Genomic DNA, 25781 nt, shown 5'->3' on the forward strand with positions numbered 1-25781 from the left:
GTATCTGTGGAGGCTAAGACAAGAGGTGCTCCTGAACACAGGTGTTTGAGACTAGCCTGGGCAACAGATTAAAATCCTGCTTGAAACATGAAACAAGTTGCTGGGTATGGTGGAAAATGCAGAGGCAGGTGGGTGGGTCTCTGTGAGTTTGAGGCCAGGGAGTTGTACAGAGCAAACTCCAGGCCAGCCAAGGCTACATAATGAGGGGGAAACTATAAATAAATTATTAGAAAAGAATGTCCCCCTTCCAGGCATAGACTGCACAAGTGATAACAGGATCCGGCTTCAGCTGCTTCCTCACTACATTCTCTAAACACGTGTAGATTCACGGCCTGTAACCACAGCCTTCTAAGGACTCAGCTCATCACCGTCCTATGGAAGAGAAAATGTCACTTTTGTGGTAGAAAGTGGAGACCCAGGCTTCTGGGCACAAAGCCAGCGCCCTGAACCAAAGAAGAGATTGTTCTTACGCCAATTGTGAAAAAAATTGACTCTTAACTGGAATGTGAAATGGGATGGTAGAATTAAAATCCTTTTTCCACTGAAGTGGGGAATCTGGGTATAATTTGACCGAGTAGTAAACCTGCCTGTCATACTGTGGCGTGCTACAAGTTAGCGCCTCTTCTGGAAGTGTCTTCCTCCGGCATCCCCCACGTTGCTTTTTGAGATGGTCTCTCGCTGAATCTGCAGCTCACAGATCTGTCTAGAGTGGCTGCCAGTGAGCTCCAAAACTTTACCTGCCTTTGCCTCCTCGATGCTGGGATTACAGGTGTATGTCGTGCTGTGCATGGGTTTACCTAACTCAGTGCCTGTAGGGCAGGCTCCTCACCAGCTGAGCCACTCAGCCTTGTGACGTCAGTCTTCTCCACTAGCCTGTAGCTTACACAGAAAAGACAGGTTTTGGGAGGGAATGTGCCCAGGCAGACTTCACACACGGAAAACAAAGAGACTGAGAGCTCATGTCTTAAACTGCAAGTAGGAAGCAAAGAGACAGCTCACAATGGCATGTGGCTTTGAAACCTCAAAGCACTCCCGGCCCCACCCCCAGTGACATCCTTTCTCCAGCAAGACCACACCCCCTAACCTGCCCAAACAGCGCCCAACTGAGAACCGAGTCCTCAAATGCCCGGAGTCTGTGGGGGACATCTCACGCAAACCACTGCAGTAGCTGAGTTGGGAATGCCTACCATGTGCAGGCCTGGTGATATTTTGTGTTCCTTGCCAGTGATGGTTTAGGCTGTCGTTGGGGCACTGCTAAAGGCAGTGATGGTTGGCAGGCACACCCTGAAGTGTTCTCTCACATTCTCCACTCAGCTAAGTCCTCCTTGTCATTTACTTACAGGTCCAGGCAGTCATTAGCTCTTGTCTCCCACCCTCTGCAGTACTGTTTTATGGATTGCGTGGGAGAGAGAAGTGCTTTGTGGGCATAATGGTGGTGGCAGGGACTCAGAGGCACTCAACCAGGCTAACGTCCAGGAGACTGGACTTTCCAGATGGCCAAGCCAGGATGCTACCTGCACCTGCTGAGCATGCACAGCCGACGAGGACGGTGGTGGATGTTGGTCAGATAGCCTTTGGACCAAAGTGGCATGGGGCTGCTTTGTCTGCCTTTGATGTAGAAGACAAAACCAGCCACAGATGCTACTAAAAAAGGACCTGGGTTGACTGTTTAGCAGAGAAGAGAATAGCAGAACCCAGAGGAAGGAAAAGATAGGCTGGGTCAGAGGAGGTAGAGCTTTGGTACCCTGAAGTGATCGAACATCTCCATGTAGAAGACACGTACTGCTTGCTGCAGCAGCTCTGGGCTGGGGAGGGTCCAGGGGGGGAAATGACAAGTTGGCCACATCCAGTAAAACCCTTAGCCCTGAGAGGTAGCCTGCACTTCCTCTCATGGTGGTTGGGGTGTCTTACCCAAGGCAGGAGAGGGACCTGGGGCTGACTCTAGCCTGATAATTGTCAAATGTTGAAAACATGAAAGGTGCTGGCAGATAGGGAGGGACTCTCATACCTGTACGCCTTAGTATTTTGAGTTGGGGGAGGACAGGTGTACTCACTCATTGGAAGCTTTTAGCTTTAATAGACTGTCTTGTGGAAGGTGGCTTAACTTGCATGGTGGGAACATGATCTCAGTTCCTCAAAAGTCAGTGACTTATGGCCAGACTCCAGTGACTTGAGATGGCTCTGTCTTTCCATCTCCACCCCACACAGTTTGTGGCATCTATGACTCGGGCTTAGGCAGCTAGAAGGCTGGGACCTCAAGAGAAGAAGGTTGATGGCAGAGCAGATGACGGGGAGGACCAGGAGATTTGGGTCAAACGAGTCACATTGAGGTTTCTGTCTTACTGGATCGCCAAGTGGGTCAAGCAAGTGGACAGTCCCACAGAGGTGGGGAAGCAGGGCATCAGAGGAACAGCCAGCTTAGAGCTCATGTCTTAAACCACAAGTAGGAAGCAAAGAGACAGCTCCCAACGGCAGCACAGCACCTCCCCCCAACTCCCCCGCCCCCCCACCCCACCTAGTGACATCCCTCCTCCAGCAAGACCACACCTCCTAACCTGCAAACAGTGCCACCAACTGGGAACCGAGTCCTCAAATGTCTGTGGGGGACATCTCACTCAAAACACCAAAGAAGCTGAGTTGTGAATACCTACGACGTGCAAAGCCTGGTGTCTGCAGGCCTGGTGATATTTTGTGTTCAGGCCCTAAGTCCCCTGATGTAGTGGTTACCGTGTGGGCAGCCATGAGAGATGGGGTTCTGCTGAGGTGTGTCATAAGAGGGTGAGAGTGAGCGTGGGGTAGGATTTGCATGGCCTGAGGAGGAGTTCAGATCAGGGGAGTGTGAGCACGATCTTGCCTGGAGTCTGAGGACGGAGAGGACTTGGGAGTTAGGCCTCACCTCTCCATGAGTTCAATTCCCAGGACCTACATGATGGAAGGAGAGACCTGACTATAGCAAGTTGTCTTGGAGCATTAGGGCATGTGCACACCCTGCCCCCCTCCCGGAAGTTAACAAACACAATGAAAAGTACAACATAAGTGGTAGAGGCAGGAAGTAGCAAGTGAGGACAGGTTCTTATTTATTTGTCTCAGTGAGTTTGGCCCTGAGCCCCTTGGCCATGAGGTAATGGAGGACTCCTGAGTAGAAGTGCCTGGGGAGACACCTTGTCAGAGTTGGGTAGGTGTGAGCAGGGAGCCTTGGGTGGTTCCTGGAGGTGGGGAGGATAGTAGAGAAGAGGCGGCCAACCAGTGTGCAGAGGACTCATGCTGTGGCCTCCAGAATCGGGCTGGGGGTTTAAGGTCGTGGCAGCCCCAGAGTGGAGGTGAGAGGGGGCAGAGATGCATTTTTACCCCACCCTGTGCATAGCAGCTGCAGAAGTGATCTTTGGTTCTTCTGACCCTGGAGGACATTTCCATGTCACCAAGACTTGGCTGGTCCAGGCCAGCTTGACATTTCAGCAGCGAGGTGAGATGGGCAGTTCGGATACAGCCGCCAGGCCAGTCTCTGGCGGCCGAATGGCTGTTCTGAAAGGATGGCTCATTTCTCTCGGCCGTGGCACCGAGGCATCTCTCGTTTGGCTGTGAGTAAGTTTTAGACTCAGAGTTTATCAAGGATAGGATGAGGATTCCCGGCTGTCAAAATCTAGTTTTAAACTCAACCCCTATAGATTGGGAACTGGGAGAGCCATGGCAGCGATGGGCGGGACATGTTGTGTGTGTGACCACCCTGTCTAGCCCAGCGCCCAGCGCCCAGTGCCCAGCTGAGCGCAGTGCTGGTGGCTCCAGGAGGCTGCATCTCTGAAGCTTAGGGGTTAGTTTGCTATCCTGTGTCGTCCACTGATTTGGCTGACTTGATTGCTAAATCTGGAAATTTTCTACTTGGGTTTAAGTGGAAGCTTTTCTTTTTAATTAAAAAAAATGTGTGTAATGTATTTGTGTACAGATATGAAGGATCAAGCTTAACATCGGTGTCCTCTGTCTGTCTCCACTTTATTGTTTGTTTGATTGAGACAGTCTTGCTGACTGCCGAGGATCTATCTGCCTGTACCCTCTGTGTCAGGTTAAACAGCCGCTACCACTCCATGGGCGCTGAGGATTTGAACTCAGGCCCACACACTTGTGTAACAAGCACTGGGCCGTATGCCTAACACCTAAGTGGAACACCTAGGAAGAGAAAATGCTGTGTGTGTGCATGCACACATGTGTGTGTACAATATGCATGTGCATGTGTGTACAGTATGTATGTGTGTGTTGTGTGTGTGTTCGCGTGTGTGTATATGTGCATGTGTGTGTATATGTGCACGTGTGTGTGCATGGCACATGTATGTATGTACAGTATGTATGTGCATGTGTGTGTACAGTATGTATGTATGCCCGTGTGTGTGCATGCACATGCGTGTACTAGAGCCAGCAAGTCCAGAGCTATGTTCCTGCTTCCTCCTTGCTAGGCTTACAGGCATGTAGTGGTGTCCCGGGCTATTTTATGTGAGTGCTGGGTATCGAACTTGGCTCCTCACGCTTCCATGGTCAGCACTCTGCCAACTGAGCCACTTCCCCAGCCCCAAACTGCTGCGTGCTTAGCCTTTCAAGGAGCCAAATGACTCTTGTCCTGGGGGTTGAGGGGGACATGTTATTTACATTTGACCTGTGTCATTAAGCACTTCATGTCTGCTCATCTGCCGAGTGACTGAGTTTAGGGTGTCAGTGCTGCCCTTGTTTGTTGAGATGGGATCTCTCTTGCCCTGGCTATCCTCATACTTGCTGTATAGATCAGGCTGGCCTCAAACCTACAGAGATGCTCTCCTCTGCTTCTGCCTCCAGAATGCTGGGATTAAGGGCGTGCCCCGTGGTGCCTGGCCAAATGCTGCACTTTTACTTCCAGGTTTCAAGTCTGCCCTTCCCATGCTCTTCTCTCCTCCTAGCCTCTGCTTTTAGCCTTCACCTGAGGAGCTCCATGTTGCTTGGTCTCTGAACAGGACCAGGTCACTCTGAGTACAGAGCAGTCATAGTTCACAATGGCTCTGAGATTTCTGAAAGCCTTTTTCAATCCGTAGGAGAGTGGCAAAAATGCCACAGTTTCTGGATGCCCCTCCAGCCTTCCCTGGTCCCAGTGTGTCTCATGTGACCTGGCACATTTGCCTCAACTGGCACCATTAACATGGGTGACATAGTGTTAGCTAGCACTGATTCCGCCACCCGGTCTGTTTAGCTTTGTGTAAATTTTGATTTCTACATGGAAATGTCTTATGCAGTTGCCTAGAAACCTTCCCTTCTTTACAGCATTAAAACAAAAAATATATTCAAACACACCATATAAAGAAATAGACACCTGGGTTACAGAGAAGGGACGAGAGGGACACTTGCTCTCCTGCCATAGGACTTTTGCAGGCAGGCATTAACTGGGTCCTGTTTCCTGGGACCTCCTCCCTCCAGGGAGGACACAGAGAGCATAGCCGTGACAAGCGGGCCAGGCCTGTCAGCCCCAGATTTCAGCTTCCCTATCCTTAAACCCAGTGTGTGAATGGCAAGGCCCTGGAAAAGCCACATCTGTGCTGGGGAGTCTGTAAAGTGATTGTGGAAGTTGGAGCACAGCCGATTGAGAGCCGGAATTACCTCAGAGCTCTAATTCTCCAGTTGGCCATTTACCACCTACCTCTGCATCCATTCTGACTTCCTCTTAACTATCTGGTGAGACCTTTGCGATGCTGTAATAGACTGCTCTGGCTAGCCGTATGTCAACTTGACACAGCCTAGAGTCATCAGAGAAAGGAACCTTAATTGAGAAAATGCCTCCATAAGATTCGGCTGTAGGGTGTTCTCTTAATTCAGTGATTGGAGGAGGGCCCAGCCCCTCGTGAGTGGTGCCATCCATGGGCTGGTGGTCCTGGGTTCTATAAGAGAGCAGGCTGACTGGACCATGGGGAGCAAGCCAGTAAGCAGCACCTCTCCATGGCCTCTGCATCAGCTCCTGCCTCCAGGTTCCTGCCCTGTGTGAGTTCCAGTCCTGGGTTTCTTCAGTGATGAACAGTGATGTGGAAGTGTGAGCCACTTTCCACAGTATAAACCCTTTCCTCCCCGAGTCGCTTTGGCCATGGTGTTCAGCACAGCAGTCTTGACCCAAACTGAGACACAGACCATTCATTAGGTCCCACCAATCCCCAAGCTGAGAATATCGTCATGGCACCTGGAGACAGCAGCAGGGATTTCCAGTCACGCTGTGACCTGCCTGCCTAGTGTCCCCACTGAGGTACTTGGTAAATGTTATTGTCTGATAAAAGTTGACATAGCCACGCCCATGATGGGACCTGTCATCATCAAAACAGTTGAATCCGAGAACCTGGTCCCTGGCCATTCACCTTTAGCTCAGAATAAAGTCTTACTCCCTTTGGAGAGGGCTGTGTTTTACAAAGGAGTCTAGTCCCTTCCCAGAGGCCAGTTCCAGCTGATAGCCTGAGGCCCTCGGGGCCCAAATTTGAGCTGGCAGCACATTCTCACTTTACCAACATCTCTTCATGCCAACAGGATGGTCCATGGGTCCTCTTGGGGAACACAGACCCAGGGAAGCCTTGGAGGCTCCACTTGGTCTCTCACCAGCCACCTGAGTGCTCGCTGGGGCTGCACAGGGCCTGCATATTAGCAGTGCCACGTCAGAGTGGCGGTGGCTCCCAAGCCTCACCTTTGTGCTGAGACCGCCCAGCCCCAAGGTTGACTTCCTGCCTTCCATCCGGAGTTTCGGGCACACGTGGAAGGGAGGGGTGTGTACCATGAGCACAAGTCAACCTTTCTCTGGTTTCCAGGCCACGCCTCTTTCTGGGTTGATTCAGATTTCCTGTTCCTTTCAGCTTTAGAGTCGAGTGTCAGGCCCACAGGAGCAGCCAGAACTTGAGCGCCTAGCTCCTCCCTCAGGGCAGCCACCTCTTTAGGATGCTAGTGGGGTTGGCCACTTTTCTCAATGCTGCTTTTTTATGAGTGAAGCTAACTGGAGTGCAAACACAGCTCAGACCTTGGCCAATCTGCAGGCCACAGCGTTACGTCTACAGAGCCCAGTGGTTTGCAAAGCTGAGGTTTGTAGGCTTCTTGGTTTGCCTCCTAATACGCTACATGGAGTGCTGAGGGGGAGTTTTTTTGTCTTAAAGATTTATCTTCACTTTTAAGTTATGTTCATGCATATGTATGTTTGGGGAGCGGGGGTTTGGGTATATGTGTAATTTTGCCCACTGAAGCCAAGAAGGCATCAGATACCCTGGAGCTAGAGTCCCAGGCTGTTGTGAGCCACCTGACGTGGGTTCTGGGAACTGAACTCAGGCCCTTTGCTAGATAGAGCAGTACACGATCGTGGCTGCTGAGCCATCTCTCCAGTGTTTGCCTGCCTCCTGCTCTGTTCTGAGGGAATGAGTAGGCGTAGACCAGGATCAGCCCTGTGAATGGCGTCTGTATTCCTGTAGATGACAGAAGCTTGTAGGCCCCTGGTGGAGGGAATCAGAAACATGGTTTGGGGAATGCTGGGCTGCTCTTCACCAGGCTGGGGTCTTCAACTGCATCTCAAGCTGTGAGGGAGCCTGAGCTTGGGAGGCCAGATGGAAATGGCTGCAGCCTCTGGTCCTTGGTATTCTCAGTCTGGGCAGTTCTCTGACAGGGAAGCCAAATCTTCTTGTTGGTCTGAGCTGTGGCTCTCCTATGGCAGCTACAAGTAGACTATGTAAAAGGTTATGTCACTTCTGTGGCATGGTGACATTTCTCCTTGGCATGGGAACCACAGTATTCGTTCTCCAACCACATGGGGTAAGTCTGTCCCTGCAGGAGGCAGGCCAGAGTGGCAGTGGCTCTGACATACAGGAATGATCCGTTCCAGAGGTGACCAAGGTCAGTGGGACTGACTGCTTGGTAAGGGGTGGTCAGCTGGTTTGGGAGCTGGTGTGCCTCAGAGGCCAGCACTGCTGGGGAGATGCCAGCCTCATGCTGCCAGTGCAGTAGTGCTGGCCTGGGTAGGGCCTGGCCGTCCTCACTCCGGCTTCTGTTCCACAGACTGGCACCCATGCGGCTCTACACGCTCTCCAAGCGCCACTTTGTCCTCGTGTTTGTTGTCTTCTTCATCTGTTTTGGGCTGACCGTCTTCGTTGGCATCGAGGGTAAGTCTGCCTTTTAACCATCTTCCCACTTACAGCACAGGTTTGGTGCAGCCAGCCCCGCTGTGCCACCTTCCTCTCAGCCAGACCTCAGCATGGAGGGAGATGTGCCTTCTCTCTGAGCCCAAGGGCAGACGGTGGTCGTGCCCTGCACCTTGTCTTCTCAGGAAGCGTAGCAGGTAAGCTGGGTGATGTAGCCTGCTGTTCACAGCAGCCAGGGCCCTAGGTCAGTTTGGTGGGGCTGGCAACTTCTGCTACTTGCCTTTTATTTGCTTAATAATAACAATAGTAATAATAAGATGTTAATTTATTATTATTTCTCCTCCTCTGTTTCTTCTTCTCCTCCTCCTTTTTAAATAAGCCAACCTGGCTTCGAACTTGCTTTGTAGCCCACTGAAACATTTCTGGAGTCTTTTGTGTGTCCTAGGGAATCCAGAACCCACTGTCTATGGTGGATACAGGCCATGTGAGGGTCTAGGGGAATGGGACCAGCACGAAGGGAGATTGAGCTGGTGACACTCCAAACTCCAGGGCCATGTGAAGAGCACTGGGCATTAAAAACTGTCCAACAATCTGTAGCTCTGACATCCTCTGGGAAGGCTAACCTGTTGTTGTTGTTGTTGTTGTTGTTGTTGTTGTTGTTGTTGTGTGTGTGTGTGTGGGTGTGTGTGTCCCCATCTGTCCATGTCTTAATGTCAGATGTCTGTGTTTGTATCTGTGTGTGTCCAGATATTGATGTCTATTTGTATCTGGGTGTATCAAGATGTTGATGTCAGATTGTGTGTGTGTATGTGTCCAGATGTTGATTGTTGATGTCAGATTGTGTGTTGGTGTCACCTGTCTTTCTCTGTTATTCTTCACCTTCTATATTAAGGCAGGATCTCTTACTTGAACCCAGAGCTCACTGACTCAGCTAGTCCAGCCAGCCAGCCACCTTGCTGTGGGGATGCCATCTCTGCCTTCTGAGCCCTGGCATTATAGAAAAGTCCCTGGACCTGCCTAGCATTTACTTGGGTACTGGGGATGTCAGGTCTAGTCCCCATACTTGCACCTCAAGATCTTGGCCCACTGGCTGTTTCCCCAGCCCCCCAACTTTCTTTTTTATAGCCATAAAACAAAGGCACAGAAACTGAATGGTTTCCCCAAGATGTCAGGGGCTGCGGTCCATGTCCTGTCCCCACCATGGGCAGCAGGAGCCAGCTTTGGCAAGAGAATATTCTCCTCCATTTCTTTTCCTTTCTTTTGAAGTAAGATAGCTTGTTCATTGAGGGTGGTTTGCATTAGCTCTTCTGGGTGATGGTACAGATGCGAGGATGCATGTAACACCGAGTGTGAATTGCATTAAGGCTTAGTTATGTCCCGGGGGTATTGTGTCTCAGAAACCCAGGGTGGGAGATTAAGATGCTTCCTGCCTTGTGGTAAGGAAAAGGACACAGTTGTCACCATAGTGACTACAGACAACGCCTCCTCCTGGCTGTTAAGTCAGTAAGGGATTAAGCACAGCAGTTATAACTGTTACCAAGACTCATCATTGTCTCACCTGCATCTTAGGGGAGGCACTAGTATTGCGTGAAACCTCAGGGGGACATTAGCCAGGTTCTGTTTCCTCAAGCCACCGTGTCTCAAACACCCCACTGTATCCAGCCTTTTCTCTGAGATGAAGGTGGACGGTAAGGCCCCAAGGCCAACAGGGACACAGGGTTCAGCACTTTCTCTCGCGCACAGGTTACATGCGTCTTCTAGAGACGAGAAACAACAGGGAACACGTGCATGTATATGTATGTACACACATATATGCACTCATGTGTACCCACTATATTATAATTATATCTCATTACTGTATACAATAAAATATGTAATATATTTATAATTATAATTAAAGTGTAAGTGAATTACAATATAAATAAGTGTCAATATTACTAGATATAATATATTCTATATAATATATACTATATATAACATAGCACATATATACTAGATAGAATACATTGCTAGCTATGTAATATAATTATGAGGTATAGCATATATTATATAATCATATGTGGTAATATCCTTATATCTATGTAAAGTAAAGGAACTGGCTCACACGATTAGGAGGTTAAGACATCTGCAGGTCTCTAGTCAGCGAATGGGAGCCAGGAAATCCAGTGAATCAGTCAGGGTCCAGGGGCTTGAGACCCAAGGGCTTGATTGTGTGCGCTCAGTCTAGGTCTAATTCTCATGGCAGGTGACTAAGGTTCCTACTGAAGATGGGAGACCAAATTCTCCTTAGCTGTTCAGGTCTTTGCCCACTTTCCCTGGGTAGAGCGGTCAGCTTTATTCAGTTGATTGACTGAAGCGTGAGAGAGATTTACCCATTAGTCCCTCACCGACTTGTGACAGCCATGTTTAACCAAACACCTTGCCATCTGCACCCTGTGCCCCACTGAGATTAACACAAGAAATTGACTGCTGTTAGCATTCTCTTCTTAATTGCTTTATGTGACAATGATACATTGAGAGCAGGGGACAGATTAGGGACCATTGTGTTACTACTTTGTTCTGCAGATGTAGAAATTGGGGCCCAGAATGACTAGTCAGATTAGAGTCTGGGTTCTTCTGGTGCCAGTTCTGTGCTGGTTCCGAGTGCACTAGTTGTGGGGTCTGCTTGGAAAGCTCTTCCTAAATGGAGACATCCTTGCAGGATTCCCAAGTGCTCTGAAACATGAAGTTGTGCAGTTCAAAGTACATACACTACGCCAGCACAGTCTGAGGTGGATGGAGGATTGTTGGTGGCAGGCTGGGGCAGCCATGGAGGCAGCCCAGAGAATTGGCATCATAAGCTGAGAATGATTTTTTTTAATTTACTTTAAAAAGAGAGTCTCACTGTGTAGACCAGGCTAACCTAAAACTTGCTATGTAGATCAGGCTGGCCACTTCATAGAGATCTGAAGTGGAAACTTAAGGGTTCTTTGGAAAATCAGTTGTGTTGGATGATGTTTTGCTGGGGCAAACATGTAAAGGAGTGTTTCCCTGAAGCAGACACAGGTGAAAGGATGTACTACTAAAGCAAGACGTGAAAGGACATGTGATGAAGGACTCTTCACTAATGACACGCATATATTGATCCGCCTTACATTGTGTAGTTGAGCTCCTTTTGTCGGGCCTCCATAGAGAGAAACCACCAAAAAGCTTCTGGTGGTGTGCTGCGGTTTCTTGCTGCTTCCAGACTTGGGCTGATTGGCAGAGCGATGTCAGCTGAGACAGATGCATGTGCTAAGGCAAGACCTGTGAAGGACATGTGACGTTTGAAGGATGTATAAAGAGGACTCAGTGGACAGTGACCAAGTGGCTTGCTTCTGAAGCTATCTGTGCACCACTTTGCTGATCTTCACTTCACTGAGAACTGTTCCTGGCCTTTCTGCTGGTTCGAATCCTTCCTGCTAACTCATGTTGATTCGGCTGAGGCTTTGCCGTCCTGTGCCACCACTGCTGCTCTCCTGACACTACTGAACTGGCTGCTGGTGTGTCTGTGAAGTGTTCGGGAGTGTTGGTTGCCACTGCTGACCTGTGAACTGAACTGCTGACTTCCTACAGCGCAGCTGGGAGTTGCTCTAAAGAACCTCTTTAAACAGGTCCACTCCCCTGTACCCTTTCTTTTCCACTCCCTCTGGTGGTGGACTAGAAGGGAGGTTAAAGCATTTAAGAACCGTCATTAAAAGAAGGCTTAGAAAAATTAAAGTTACAGAGATCCGCCTGCTTCTGCTTCCTGAATCCTGAGATCAAGGCATGTGCCATCATACCTGGTGAGAATAATATGTTTTAGACAAATGCAGCTGTAAATTAATTTTAAAATCACGTAAGGCAAAAAGCCCTGAAGGACCACTACAAGAACAGTAAGAATCAGAAGCTAAGAACTCTGGGAAGATGATAGAGTAGAAGGAGTATGCTTCCACACGAGGCCAATCACAGCAGCAGAATCTGAAGGATGGGTTATTTTGGGACTCTGGGGTCTGTTGGAGGTCTGTAGCTTCCTGGGTAGGAAGTAGACATTAAATGGTGACTGGTTTTAGCAAGTCTAGCCCCTTATACTCATGCAGCTCCTGATGCAGACATCTTTGGCTCATACTCTGAATCGGCCTGCGTATAGTAGTTTGTAAGCCAAGGAGAACAAGAAGGTCCTGTCTCCCCAACTGGGACCTGAGCTCTGCTCCTCCAGTAGCTGCTTCTGAGCACAGAGGCAAGGCAAGGTGGTCATTGTTGATGCACTCGGAGTTGGTGCGTCACAGTTGTAACCCTACCTTATCTAGCCGAGGCCACCAGGCAGTTTAAAGAGCTAGACCATCTCCTTTTTCCTCTTGGGAACAAAACTGAACACATTTGGAGATTCAAAAGGAACAGGACAGTCAGGGACAATTAGGCAGTCACCAGAGGAACACACAGACAGGAGGAAAAAAAAAAAAAACCGGGGGTTGGGGATTTAGCTCAGTGGTAGAGCGCTTGCCTAGGAAGCGCAAGGCCCTGGGTTCGATCCCCAGCTCCGAAAAAAAGAACCAAAAAAAAAAAAAAAAAACCCGGAGAAAACCTGTCAGCTGCTCTTCAGCATCGATGTCTACAGTAGGAGCAGCCAGCCGGGCAAAACTAAAGCCTCTGAGGAGAGGGAGGCCCTGCCCAGCATTATCCTCAAAGACCATCTGACTGAGAAATGATAAAGCCTGGCTCACCAAGGGAAAAAGAAAACATCAGACTCTGTCCCTGAAACCACGTGACCCGTCTGCTAGACAGAGGCTGTGGTGGCTGTCTTAACAAATAAGAGGGAGATGTGGAAAGAGCCAGAGAGCATGAGGAGACGCCAGGAAGGGAGGAGAAACTAACAGGAACTTCTGGAGCTAAAACGTGCCATAGCTGAGCTGAGAGTCCACTGGGAGGGCGAGTCGGACTGGAACGAGCCGAGGGAGGCATAGCAAACCTGAGGATAGGCTGACCACCACATTTACGTCTGGGGAGCAGAACGAAAGATGATTGGAGATATTAAACAGCCTCCAGGGCCTTCGGGCCACCACCAAGTAAGCAGTGCACAGGCTGTGAGTCTCAGGAGGAGACAGGCAGGGAAATAACTCCCGATTTGGATGAAAGGTGAAATGGACGTGCAGGAAGTTTACTGAGCTCCAGTGGTCTAAAATAGAGTCTCACACCAAGACACCACAGCACACAGCACACCGAATCCCGCTGGAGCTGGGAAGACAGGCAGTCCTTCATGAGGTCGCCAGCACGCGTCTCATCTCAGTCACACTGGGCAGAAGATGGACTGAAAATACCGAAAGAGTTCTCAACCAGGAATCCTGCCTGCAAACTGTGCTTCAAACGGGAGGGGGAAGTCGAGTGTGCTGGTTCACGGCTGTATTCCTAGAGCTGGGTGTCTGAGGTCAGTCAGGACTATGCAGTGAGACCCAGTCTCTAGATGAAAAAGGAAGATGTTCCCAGGAAACTAAAGCCAAGGGGCTGAGGGAATAGCTGCCACTATACCTGTGCTGAGGGAATAGCTGCCACTATACCTGTGCTGAGGGAATAGCTGCCACTATACCTGTGCTGCAGGTAGAGCCACAGGTTCAAACACAGCTAGTCCTGCACAGGCAGCAGTCGTAATTGTAAAAGCTCATGCCATTCTGACATCAGTGTGAAAGCCCGCTTTCATTTTCCCATTACTTAGAGGCTTGCATGTTTACAGTGCAGAATGTGAAAGCTGCTATCCTGTAAGTTTGCACGTCCACACTTTGGTTCCTACATGAGAGACTCAATTGCTAACATTATTTTACAGTTTTGGATATAAAATAACAAATAAGTGGAAGAATACTTGACTGCCTCGCACGTTCAAGGCCGTGGGCTTGATTCTCCCCCATAATGTGCAAGCTGTGTGTGTGTGTCTGTCTGTCTGTCTCTATGTCTAGATATATGTGTGTCTGTATGTGTATGTCAAAGTAGTTGAAAGAGGAGACAAAGTGTTTACGTATTGACGTATTAAGCTGTTAGAAACTCCTGTCAGAATATGACTTTGGGTGTCAAGTGAGGAACACAAAAGCTGGGAGGCTGATGGGGAACAAATGTGCAGGAAACAGAAGCACAGAGGAAACAGAATGAGCCCTCCTAGTCAGTAACTAAATATACAGTGATTAAACTCTCTGATTAAAAGGCAGAGATGGCCAGAATAGATTGAAATCACTACATGAGGGGCTGGAGAGATGGCTCAGAGGTTAAGGGCACTTGCCGAGAAACCATGAGGGCCCGAGTTCAGATCCCAGCACCTCCCTGGAACCCCAGTCCTGCTGGTGGGAGAGATGGCGACAAAGCAACCACTGGGGACTTGCTGGCTTCCCTCCTACCCGAATAATATGAGTTCCAGGTTCAGGGAGAGACCCTGCCTCAGAGACCAATATCAGAGGTGAGAGAGGAAGACACCTGATGCTCTTCTCTGGTCTCTGCACACACATGTCCGTGGGTGTTTGCACCTCTCCTGTATGTGTCCATCACACACACTCCATAACACCTGTGTGTGCACATGCACACATACACAAATCTCATGACACAGACCTTATTTTGTCTATAGGAGCCTTATTCTCTCACTAAAGATGACAGGCAAGTTAAAGAGAAAAGGTAGAACAAATATTCCATACAGATAGTCTCATGTGGTTAACATTCACATTCTCCTTGTGGTTTCTAAAGAAAGGCAGGGTTATGACGAGGTATTTGTATCCTTGTGTTCAGAGGAGTGTTACCCACGGTAGTTACGGTGGTGAACTCACTCATCCGTTGGCACAAGGTGGACAAGAGCAGTGTAACATGTGCTACAGTTGAAACGTCTGTTGTGTAACAAAACTTTAACTGGGGAGAGGCAACACGTATATCTCCTTACCCCAGACCTCCTCATCCCAGATAGCGGCCCCATGACAGACCAAAGGATACTACCAGATCCAACTGGGGTTCATTACAGGAGTATAGGTGAGGGGTTATGAAGGCAGAAATGGCTCAAAAATGGCTGCATCACCAAGGCCAGCCCTGGCATGGGTGACAGCTCATGGCTGAGAAACTTGGAGCACACTGCACAGCCTGCAGGTGGCTCAACAGGTTGGAGAGTGAGTGTCCTTCCCAGGCGATTCTGGTCTAAATCTTTTCCAGGCTGCTTAGGGTTTATGCTGCTTCCAGGCAGCTGGCCTCGTGTCAGAAATCTTTGTAGCATCTCTCTTCCTTGGTCTCTTTTTTGCAGCTCAGCCTTCCTTCCTTTGAGTAGAGATCTCATCTTTTAAGAAGAGCTCTCAGCTTTTCTTGCTTATCTGTCAGGGAGGGGCCTAGTGAATCTGGTCAGTTTCAGGGACTTCCCAAAGCTATTTCAAGTTGTTTACCTTTCTGTTTAAAGCAGTGGTTTTCAACCTTTCTAACACTGCGACTCTTTAATACACAGTTCTTCTTGTCGTGGTGATCCCCAACCATAAAATTATTTTCCTTGCTACTTCATAACTGCAGTTTTACTACTGTAAACATCTGGTATGCGACCCCTATGAAAGGGTCGTTTGTAACCCACAGACAAGTTGAGAACCACTGATTTAAAAGAGCTTTCCTGCAGGAAACCATTATACAACAATGACTCAGTGGGTAAAGCCAGTGCACTACTTGCTGCCAAGCCTCCAACTCCAAAGGAGGGCACCAACTACCTTGCGTTGTCCTCTGATCTCTCCACGTACACACCATGGCACATATACAAACAAAAAAGTAAAGAGAAAAAATTAGGCAATTTAGGCACATTACTGTGTGTGTCATGAGGACATTGTACTAAATTAAATAAACCAGTCACAAACAGATGATACTGTGTGATACCACTTAGCTGAGGTACACAGAGATGGCTGCCAGGCAGAGGGAGGTAGAGTGGGGAGCTTAATAGTGCTGAGTTTTACAAGAAGAGCTAGAGGGATCGATGGCTGTGTCTGCACAACCCAGATTACTGAATCCTGCTGAATTGTATCCTAAAATATGCTCAAAATAGTAGGCTCTGTGTGTATTTTAATCACAATAAAATTGGGGAGAAAGAACTTAGTGAAACATTTATTTCAAAAAAGCCTCAATGTTTCATCCCTGTTTAGTGTTTCTAGAAGACTGGGATAATAATTGGATGAGTTCATTAACTAGTCTTTTCTTAGTAATGTTTCACTGGGGCCATGTACAATAGAAGAACCGTATGAGAGCTCTGGGCGGGAGTCTATGGAGATCCCACCACTGTATGCTGGTCCTCCTGCCTCAATGCCCTTCCAGTGTGTCGCACAGCAGAGTGTGTACTGTGTTTGGGTGTTTTGCTGGGTTATATAAAATCTCCTTTTAAAAATAGGACCAGGGACAAGAGATCACTCTGTTGACTGTGTAAGTCTTCCTTGCATTTAATTTGATCACAGAATCAGTAAATTATCCTCTCCATCCCTCTCCCTTCTCCTCTCTGTTGCTCCAGGACCCAGAGTGATCCAGACTTCGGCTGCTAATTTTTCACTGAATAATAGCAAAAAGGTAAGAGGCACTGTGCTGTAAGAAGCAGATGGTGTTCACTATACACTTCAGCCCTCATGGGAGGCTCCTGACTGCTGGGCCTGCCCAGTTCTTGTCTCACAGTCAGGGTCCTGTCAGCTGAAATTCCCTTGTCTAGGGTCCTCGGTGTTGTTGTTGTTGTTGTAAAAATATAAAAAATTTTAAAAAGTAAGGTTATCTTTTACCCCGCTTGGTCTGACACCTCAGTGCCCCAAGATATCTGCTAGTTATCTTGGCGGAAACACATCCCAACTCTGGGGTAGCCCAGTGTCTCCTGCCACCACACACTTTCCTACACTCAAACCGTCACATAAAAGAACACACAACACAATAATCTTTGACCCAACTGATAAGATATAATTGCCCACTTAAACATACAAAGCCCAGTGCCATCCATCCCTTAAGAACATTGATAACAACCTTTAAATACACAGAGCGGAATCTTAACCTCAGCCTCCATTGTCCTGCCATGGCTTCTCTTTCTCCCTCTCCTCTCCTCCTTTCCTTTCCAGTCTCCTCCTCTTCCTTCAAACTTCTCTCCCACCCATTCTTCCTTCTCCTTCAATGACAGGCCTCCTTCTGTCCTGTGCCTGCCCCTCACCTGTATTTTACAAATTCAATGGAGAGGTTTTGATGAAGTCACCTGATTCCTGAGTAAGTGGCTGGGCAGCTGTCCTTGGGGCAGTGGAATTAGCATCAAAATACAGATAACTCCAGGGCAAACCACAACACAGAGTCTGGGGTGGGGTGGGGGTGGAAGGACACTGGTGTCCCCCAGACACAACTACCAAACAGCTCCCTTCCAAACGTCCTTAACTCATCCTTACAGCTCCTGTCAGATACCATGCTTCGCTCACTGTTTAAACAATGATGACTTGGGCATCTGACCCTTCCGTTTAAAAAGCTTAATTTGTATATATGTACATGTGTGTGCATGTGTGTGGAGGCAATGGGCTAACCCCAGGGTGAGGTTCTCAGAAGCAATCAGCTGGTCTTTGGGTTTTTTATTTGTTTCTTTATTTTATTTTATTGTTTGTTTGTTTTTGAGCTGAGAGTCCTCTCACTGGGATTTGGCCTTCCCTGCTAGGCTGGCCGGCCAGTGAGCTGAGGAACCTTCCTGCCTCTGCCTCCCCAGAGCAGGAACTACAACTGTGCACCACCCAGCTTAATGGAGGCCGGTGGGGGTAGAGAGTGGAACTCAGGTGCCCACGCTTGCAGGGAAGCACTCTATGTCTCTTCACTCTGTTTGTCCAAGTTAGGACTTGTTCCCGGTTGGTTCCAGTAGTAGCAGCTCTCATTGTTGGTTGGGATTCTCAGCATGAGGTCAGTTTAAATGAAGCCTGCTGGCCCCTATTTAAATGCACCTTGATTTGTCATCACCTTTATCAAAAACAAGGGTCTCTCTGTGTATCATTTATAACCAGGCTTTAGCTGGGTATGCTCCTGTGTCTTCCCAGGGCCCATGCTCAGTGTGGTTTCAATGTCACTGTCTCCCACCTGCCTACCTATTAGGGTCTCTTCTTACAGTCTCGTTTGTTTTGAGGCATAGGTCCCCCTTTGTAGCCTCGGTTAGCCTGGAACCTCATATCTAGATCAGACTGGTCTGGAACTCATAAAATATCACCTGCCTCTGCCACACTGCCTGGCTCCCTTACGATTTCTAAAAGGGCAAAGAAACTGTGTATGGTCTAAAACTGCCACTGCCACCTTGGAACTACCTCTGGGTAGTCAGCCTTCGAGGCCTCTTTGCACTCGTCATTGTATTGAGCTTTGAGGCAGAGGGCCTATTTTGAAGAGGCACCACCATGAGGTTTCTTGACAGTTGTGAGACCCTACCTCTCAGGGTCTCTTTCCCTGACAGTGAGAGTAGCTATCACCCCATGGAACTCAGAGTTTCTATGAAAACATGTTGCCTCAGAAAGACAACACTCCCCTCTGACAGTTTTTCACTCCCCAATGGCTTTCAGTCAGGTATGGTCTCAGAAAGTTTGGTAGAGACGCTGACAGCCTGAAAACGAGAGACCTTCACCTCTGCAGATGAGGCCTTCATATGGTGCTGGTTGTGGAAGTGTAGGTAGGCACCTTCACCAGCTTTCTCCACAGCCTTTGCCATGGGACACCGCTGTTATGTCTACAGGAGACAGACACCATCGATGACCATTGTCACATGACCGTCTCAGTCCCCTCTGCAGGCAGGTTGAGACTTGTCTAATGCTGGAAATAACAAACATTAGGCAGCGATGTCCGCCCCCAGTCACAGCACCACAGTGATGCGACGTCCGCAACCAGTCATGATACTGTGAACATGGACAGTTCCCTGCTGTCCTGTACCACCGCACGAAGGAAGCGCAGCCAGGCCTCTGTAGGAAGCTAGTTCCTTGTGCTCTGCAAAAGAAAGCCACCCACCTCTGTCAGGGCCCATGAGCGGAGCTGTGTGCAAAATGTTTGATATGTTAAGGTGAGGTATTCAGTGATTCTTTGAACAGGTCATGTGATCACTTTGGTTTTTTTCTTCTGCTTCAGCTAAAACCAGTTCAAATCCGTTCAAACCCACTGTCCACATATAACCAGCAGCTATGGCTGACGTGCGTTGTGGAACTGGAGCCCTCAGAAGGTATTTGGGGTGGCTTCTTGTTGTTGGTTTTAGTATAAACTCATTCTGAAGAGGTGGAAAAGCTTTACATGGTCTGGGCACATGCTGGCAGGTACGTGTGGAAAGATGGCCATGACTTACATAAGGAAAGATGGGAGGTTCCTCTGTGCTGTCCTAGGGTGAGTCGGGGTACATCTCTGTAGGGTATGGACAGCTGAGAGATGTCCTGACACCCCAAGGCACACTTTTGACCCCTAGGGATACTTGGTAATGTGGTAGTCTGACATGGGGAGAAGGGAATGTTATGGGGTAGAAACCAGGGCTACCTCTGCCCATGGCGGCCTAGCCAATTGGCTGCGAGGGAAGGAGTTGCTGAGCAGTCCCACCCGCTTGCTGACAGAGACTCTTCTGCATCTTCTATGACACAAGCCATGCTTCATTCTAGTGAGAAGTGGGGGTGGTTTCTGATCAGCTGAGGTACACTAAGAAAGAATACAATCCCTTCACCATAGTAAAGGAAGTGAGAAAAGGCAAAAACAAATTTTATATCAGGATATATGTGTTTAAGACGATGGTCTAGAAAAACAATGGATAAAAAAACATTATTTTGGTTATTGGAGTGGGATTGTGATTGTTCTGTGAAGCCACCTTTGTGTGTTACTGTCGTTGCTATTTAAATATTTGTGTGTACATGTGTGGGGAGTGTGCACTTGATGCTGGCACAGAGGCCAGAAGGCATCCGGGTCATCTGTCACCCTCTGCCTGTTCTTTTGAGACATGACCTCTTCCTGAACCTGGGGCTCACATTTTCTGCAAGCCAGAAAGGCCCAGCCTTCCTCCTGTCTCCTCTGTCCAGGGTGCTAGCGTTATAGGCATGTGTGGGACACTTGTATGTGGGTGCTAGGGTCTGAACTCCAGTTCCAACCAGCGGGCCTTTTAAATGCTACACCATCTCTCCAAAATGTCCCCACCTGTCTCCACCTCTCTCTCTCTAAAAATCTACCACATGTATTTATTTGAGAGAAAATGTGTGTGTGTGTGTGTGTGTGTGTGTGTGTGTGTGTGTGTGTGTGTGTGTGTGGAGGTCAAGGGTCAGCTGGAGGGGGTTGATCCTCTCTTTCTACGTACATCCTTGCTACGGAACTGAGGTGATTAGCCAGGTGGAGCAGCAGGCTTCCTTATCCACTGAGCCATTTCAACAGCCCTGCTCTCTTTTTTATAATAGGAATATAATTAGAGAAATTTTAGTCGGAAATAGAGATTTGTTTATATCTTGGTATAAATTGAAGACTCTGTGAGGAGAATGAAAGGGTCATTTCATAGCCATTCACCCATACGTGACGTGAAATGGATGGGCCATAAATGCAGGCTCAACATGACACAGGCCCTCAGCAATGGTGGGAGGTAGCAAGGGCTTTCCAACATGGAGGGAGGAGTGGCGTGGCCGAGGATGCTTCCTGGGCTCTCTGTATGTTCCTGTCAGCAGGTGGCTCTGCTGCTGGGAGTGCCCGAGTGGTCTCAGATAACAAGTTTCTCTCTCTTGTAGAAACATCTATTCAAACCAGCTTTCCCATGACTGTGAAAGTCGATGGTGTGTCTCAAGATGCAACCACAATGTACATCCATAACAAAGTTCACAATCGGACGAGGACCCTCACATGTGCAGGGGTGAGTGTGTTTGATGCTCCACAGTCAGTCATTAGCCATGAGTGCTGTCACAGACCTGCAGCCTGCACACACACTTGCCCACCGCCCCCTCACTCACCTGGCTCCTGTCCCTACACTTCCCTCCCTTACCAGTACTCCCATGTCATGACCCCATTCTAGTGTTATGGCCCATGCACAGCACATACAGACACACGCGTGGAAGCTCAGGTACATAAGTTTAAGTCTAGGCTCTGCGTCTGAAGCAGGCACTATTTATCATTCGCAGTCTGGCTGTTATGGCTGAGTGTAAGGCTTTCCGGTCACATCTACTTTCCACGCACCTCATGATTTCATTTTCCTTATTGTTCATAAAACTCCAGTAAGTGTATATGCTGCATTTCTTTTCCCTCGTCCTCTGTTGGTCGGTGTTGAGCTTGGCTGCCTTTGGCGCCTTTCAATGCTGCAACAGTAAACATGGCTGTGCACGTGTCTCTCGGTGGTGTCTTAACTGAGGTCCTGCTGGCACATCCCAGGCGTGCTACACTGGGCATCTGGCGGCTGTAGTGTCAGTTGTTTGAAGGCCTCCCACGTGGGTGTGAGTGGCGGCTGTGGTCTTCACTCAGCCAGCAGTGAACGTAGCTCCCCTTTCTCACCAACACTTGTGGGACTTTGTTGCCTCGATGATTAAGACGGACTCTCAGAGCACTTTAAATTTGCCTGTCCCTGATGACACATTGGTCATTTATGTTTCTTCTTTTGAGAGCTCTGTGTTCTGTTCTTCAGTCCCATTGTTAACTGGATGGTTTGGGGTTTGGTCATTAGCTTTTGTGATTCTCTGCAGTAATAATTCCTGTCTGATGTGTGGTTGGCAAAGCACCACCCCCGCCTTGCCCCTCCCCCCATTCTGTAGTCTGTCTCTTCACTCAGTGATTGTTTCTTTTGCTGAACAGAAGCCTCTTAATCTCATGTAACCACACACACAAACATACATATGCACGTGTGCATGCACACTCAGTCGGCCACAAACTCTGAGACCATGGGGTACCTGCTGATTGCTGTCTGTAGGCAATGTGGAGGGTCAAGTTCCAGATGAACTTCTGCCTCTGACCTAGGGTTAGTCCTGCTGTCCGAAGCTTCCGATGGTTTATCCTGGATGTGGAAAGCTCTGATCCATCTGTGAATGGGGGCAGAGTGCCAGGCTTCTTGGGGTCACGGACTACTTTTTTAGGCATCCACCCTGGGATATAGTGTGTGGCCATGGGATCCAGCATAAGAATAACTCTCACATCATTCATACAGCATTCTCCTTAGAAGCCAGCAACTCAGACCCCCATCCTTGGCAACTTCCAGGAGCCACATCGTGATTGAACAGGTTCCTGCAGCAGTAGCACTTGGAGAGGGTCAGAACAGGCAGGGCGCTGAGGAGAGGACTCACTAAACAAGGGATGCTGGCATGGGCTGCAAGGTTTCACGCTGAGGGCTTCTCTATGCCACTCATTATCCTCACAGGAGGTCCACAGGGTAGGAGCGACTATCAAATTCTGTTTTATAAAAGAAGAAACAAGAGGCCTCAAGAGGTCACAGCCATTGTCCAGACTGACACAGAAGCTAAGTGGAAGGAACAGGATCTAAGCTGGTTTTTTATCCAGAAGCCCTCTGGTGCTCTTTTATCCAGAAGCCTGTGTGGCTTTAACCACATGCAGTCTGCTGAGTTACTAGCAGTAAAAATACAGTTGATTCTCCTGGCAAGGAGAAATCTGAGCAGAGAAGGACTCCTGTGCACTGGCCAGTCCTCTTCTTTCACAGGGTTTAGAATGCTGGCCTGAGGGTGCTGCGTGGGTGAAGTGACCCTCTCACCTCAGTAACCCCAGCCATGCCCATCACAGGCAAGGTGGCATTGGAGAAATAACTGACACCCCACCCCACCCACTGTCCCTCCTCCCACCTAAGCAAGCGGCCTGAGTCATTTCTGGAACACATTCTCCTCTGTGGGGATTAAGCCCTTCCTGCCTGCTCTGGGAAAGTCACCAGGATCAAGGTCCTCCTGTGTCCTCACCATCCTGTGTGCAGGAAGCACACAGTCAATTCTGAATAATGACGATGACGTGTGTGGAAGTCCCAAAGACCTCTTTGCAGCCCCAGGCAGGAATGAGTGAGATCCCTTTGGCCACTAGAATGGGACACACAACTGCTCAATGAGTACTGGTTCCACAGCCGCCATGACTGTCACCCTGGCTTGCAGACAGGAGGCATTTCTTTCAAAGAGAGTGGGCTGTCTGGGGGCTGAGGGTTCTCACTGCTCCTGGGATGTCCTCACCACAGCATTGGTCCTTCCTGTTCCTGGGGTAACTGCACCAGTTTACACTGGTCGGGATTTGGGAACAGCTCACCTCTTTAATCCTCTTACAGCTGCAGGGAAATGGTCCTAACTCAAGGAACAAGGGATCTTTGTTAGGTGGATACTCTGGTTTTACATCTCTTCATGTGTATGTCTGAACGGTATCTGCGTGTTTATATACATGCACGTAGAGATCACAGTTTAGTATTAGTGTTCTCCGCAGCCATTCTGCCCTTATGTATTTTAAGTCTGCCTGTTTGAACCCGGAGCTCACCATAGGCAGCCTTGCTTTAAGGATCCAGGGATCCAGTGTCCTCCACCCAAGGGATCAGAGGAGGTAGAGATTGGAACTCTCGCCCTCGTGCACTTTCTCCACCAAGCCACCTCCCCAGCCCTTATTGCTAATTTGATATTTAAAAACAAAAACAACTAACCCAGAAGAGCACCAGAGGGCTTCTGGATAAAAAACCAGCTTAGATCCTGTTCCTTCCACTTAGCTTCTGTATCAGTCTGGACAATGACTGTGACCTCTTGAGGCCTCTTGTTAACAAAAAAAGACTAACCCCCTGAGGTGGTGAGGACGCTTTGGTCCTTTTGCCAGGCACTTTGCAGTCACTCAGGGTGTGGCTTGAACCTGGGATCTGCAGATCTTCAGGTAGCTTCAGTGTGGCGCCTGTGACAGTACATATGGCCGGAGCTGTCACTCCTAATGAACAGCCTCTGGCCGGAGAGAGGGCTCGTGTGAAGGTCCAGAGGCCTGAGTTCACTCTCCAGCACCCACATCAGGGGTCCCACAACCTCCCGCGACCCAAGCTCCAAGGGATGTCATGCTAACACACACAGATACAATTAATCTTTTAAAAAAGGTAAAACTCTCCATGAAAATTGGAGAAGATTCTTCTAGTTGCGAGAAGTGTTGCTGGCTCATAGAAGGTGAGCTGGTGTGCTACTGACATGGGGTCCTTAGCTACTGACACGGGGTCCTTAGCTACTGACATGGAGTCCTTAGCTACTGACACGGGGTCCTTAGCTACTGACATGGGGTCCTTAGCTACTGACATGGGGTCCTTAGCTACTGACATGGAGTCCTTAGCTACTGACATGGAGTCCTTAGCTACTGACACAGGGTCCTTAGCTACTGACACAGGGTCCTTAGCTACTGACATGGAGTCCTTAGCTACTGACATGGAGTCCTTAGCTACTGACATGGAGTCCTTAGCTACTGACACAGGGTCCTTAGCTACTGACATGGGGTCCTTAGCTACTGACATGGGGTCCTTAGCTACTGACATGGGGTCCTTAGCTACTGACACGGGGTCCTTAGCTACTGACATGGAGTCCTTAGCTACTGACACGGGGTCCTTAGCTACTGACATGGGGTCCTTAGCTACACCTGTGACTGTCAGTCACAGCAGAAAGGGGAGCTTGGCTTTCAGGATGTGAACCAGACACGTTGGGAGGGCAGCCAGCCAGCACTGAGGAGGTGGGAAGCCACTCAAGAAAGGAAAGTTGATCCGAGGGAGTAACTCCCGGTGACTCCTGCGCGGCTGGGGGATGGGTCAGTGAAAGCGCTCAGTCCCTGTGCCCACTGAGGGGCGGCACAGCCGGCTGTGGGGCTCTTACTGCAGGCCCTTGTCACCTTCTGCCTCTGCACCCTCTCTCCTCTGCGTTCCCCCTGTCCTGTAGGCTGAGCAGTGTTAGTGGCAGCCAGCCCACTGCACCATTGCTCTCCTGTATTTCGAAGGCCTCTTATGTAAAGCACTGGGCTGTCCTCTTGCCATGACCTCGGGCATTTGATACTTGGTGTGCTTTGACCAGTTGTAGTTCTGTGTACATTTTGGGCGCCATGCTGGAAGCCACAGGCACTCATTGCAAGAGGGAGTGCGACTGTCCAATGACGGAGCAGGTGAAGGTCCTTGTGGTAGTGTCGGAGCAGAGCTGTGGTAGAGAGTGATCTCAGGCCTTTGTCGGCTGCACAGCCACATGCCAGGGTGCGGTTTGCCCCAAGTCCTAATCCTGAAGGACTGAGCGCGGGACTCGGTAGACCATGAAGCATCCGCATCTGCCGTCCACACCATCCAGTGCTACGGCTTGCAGCCTTGGCTTCTGCTGTGGAGAAGGCATGAGGGGAGGAGATCTGGGTAGGAAACAGGAGGCTGAAAGTGAGAAGCGGCTATGGTTCTCACACTGAGAGGTCACAGAATTGCAGTGTGGGCCCAAGACACAGAGGGTTGTGACACTTGTCTGCTGGCTAAGCTGGGCAGTAGTAGATTACCGACCGGCCAGGCTTCTGTCCTTGAAGAGTTAGCCTCTCTAAGGAGCTGATGTATTGTCTTTCTGTCATGGGCAGGAGGTTGATTCCAACCACTGTAAATCACGAAAGGCCCGTTGGGTGCTTGCTTTCTAGGAACCGTCCTTGCCTGGCGTCTGCTGACGTTCTCTGAGCTTTTGGCGAGTTCTCCCAAGATGCTGCGTTCTGCTCATCTGTTGTTGAATGAGTCACTCTAAGCTTGTGGGTGGGAAGGGTCCTCTTCGT

General features: G+C 49.2%; 1 protein-coding gene across 6 annotated transcripts in view; it reads left to right on the plus strand.

The window, feature by feature from the left end:
- Tmem181 (transmembrane protein 181) overlaps positions 1-25781 on the plus strand; it is a 54247-nt gene that overhangs the window by 14101 nt on the left and 14365 nt on the right. For 4 of the 6 annotated variants that reach the window (NM_001444177.1, NM_001444178.1, NM_001130939.2 and 1 more), the window contains exons 2-5: positions 8023-8126; positions 16594-16649; positions 19191-19281; positions 20807-20928. In NM_001444177.1, coding sequence (NP_001431106.1) covers positions 8023-8126; positions 16594-16649; positions 19191-19281; positions 20807-20928 — 373 coding nt within the window. Of the gene's footprint in view, positions 1-8022; positions 8303-16593; positions 16650-19190; positions 19282-20806; positions 20929-25781 lie in introns of all 6 variants that reach the window. The other 2 variants (XM_087584500.1, XM_087584501.1) reach the window with 1 other exon arrangement.

This window comes from Rattus norvegicus, chromosome 1 (genome assembly GCF_021556685.1).
Source record: "Rattus norvegicus strain SHRSP/BbbUtx chromosome 1, alternate assembly SHRSP_T2T, whole genome shotgun sequence".
NCBI lineage: Eukaryota > Metazoa > Chordata > Mammalia > Rodentia > Muridae > Rattus > Rattus norvegicus.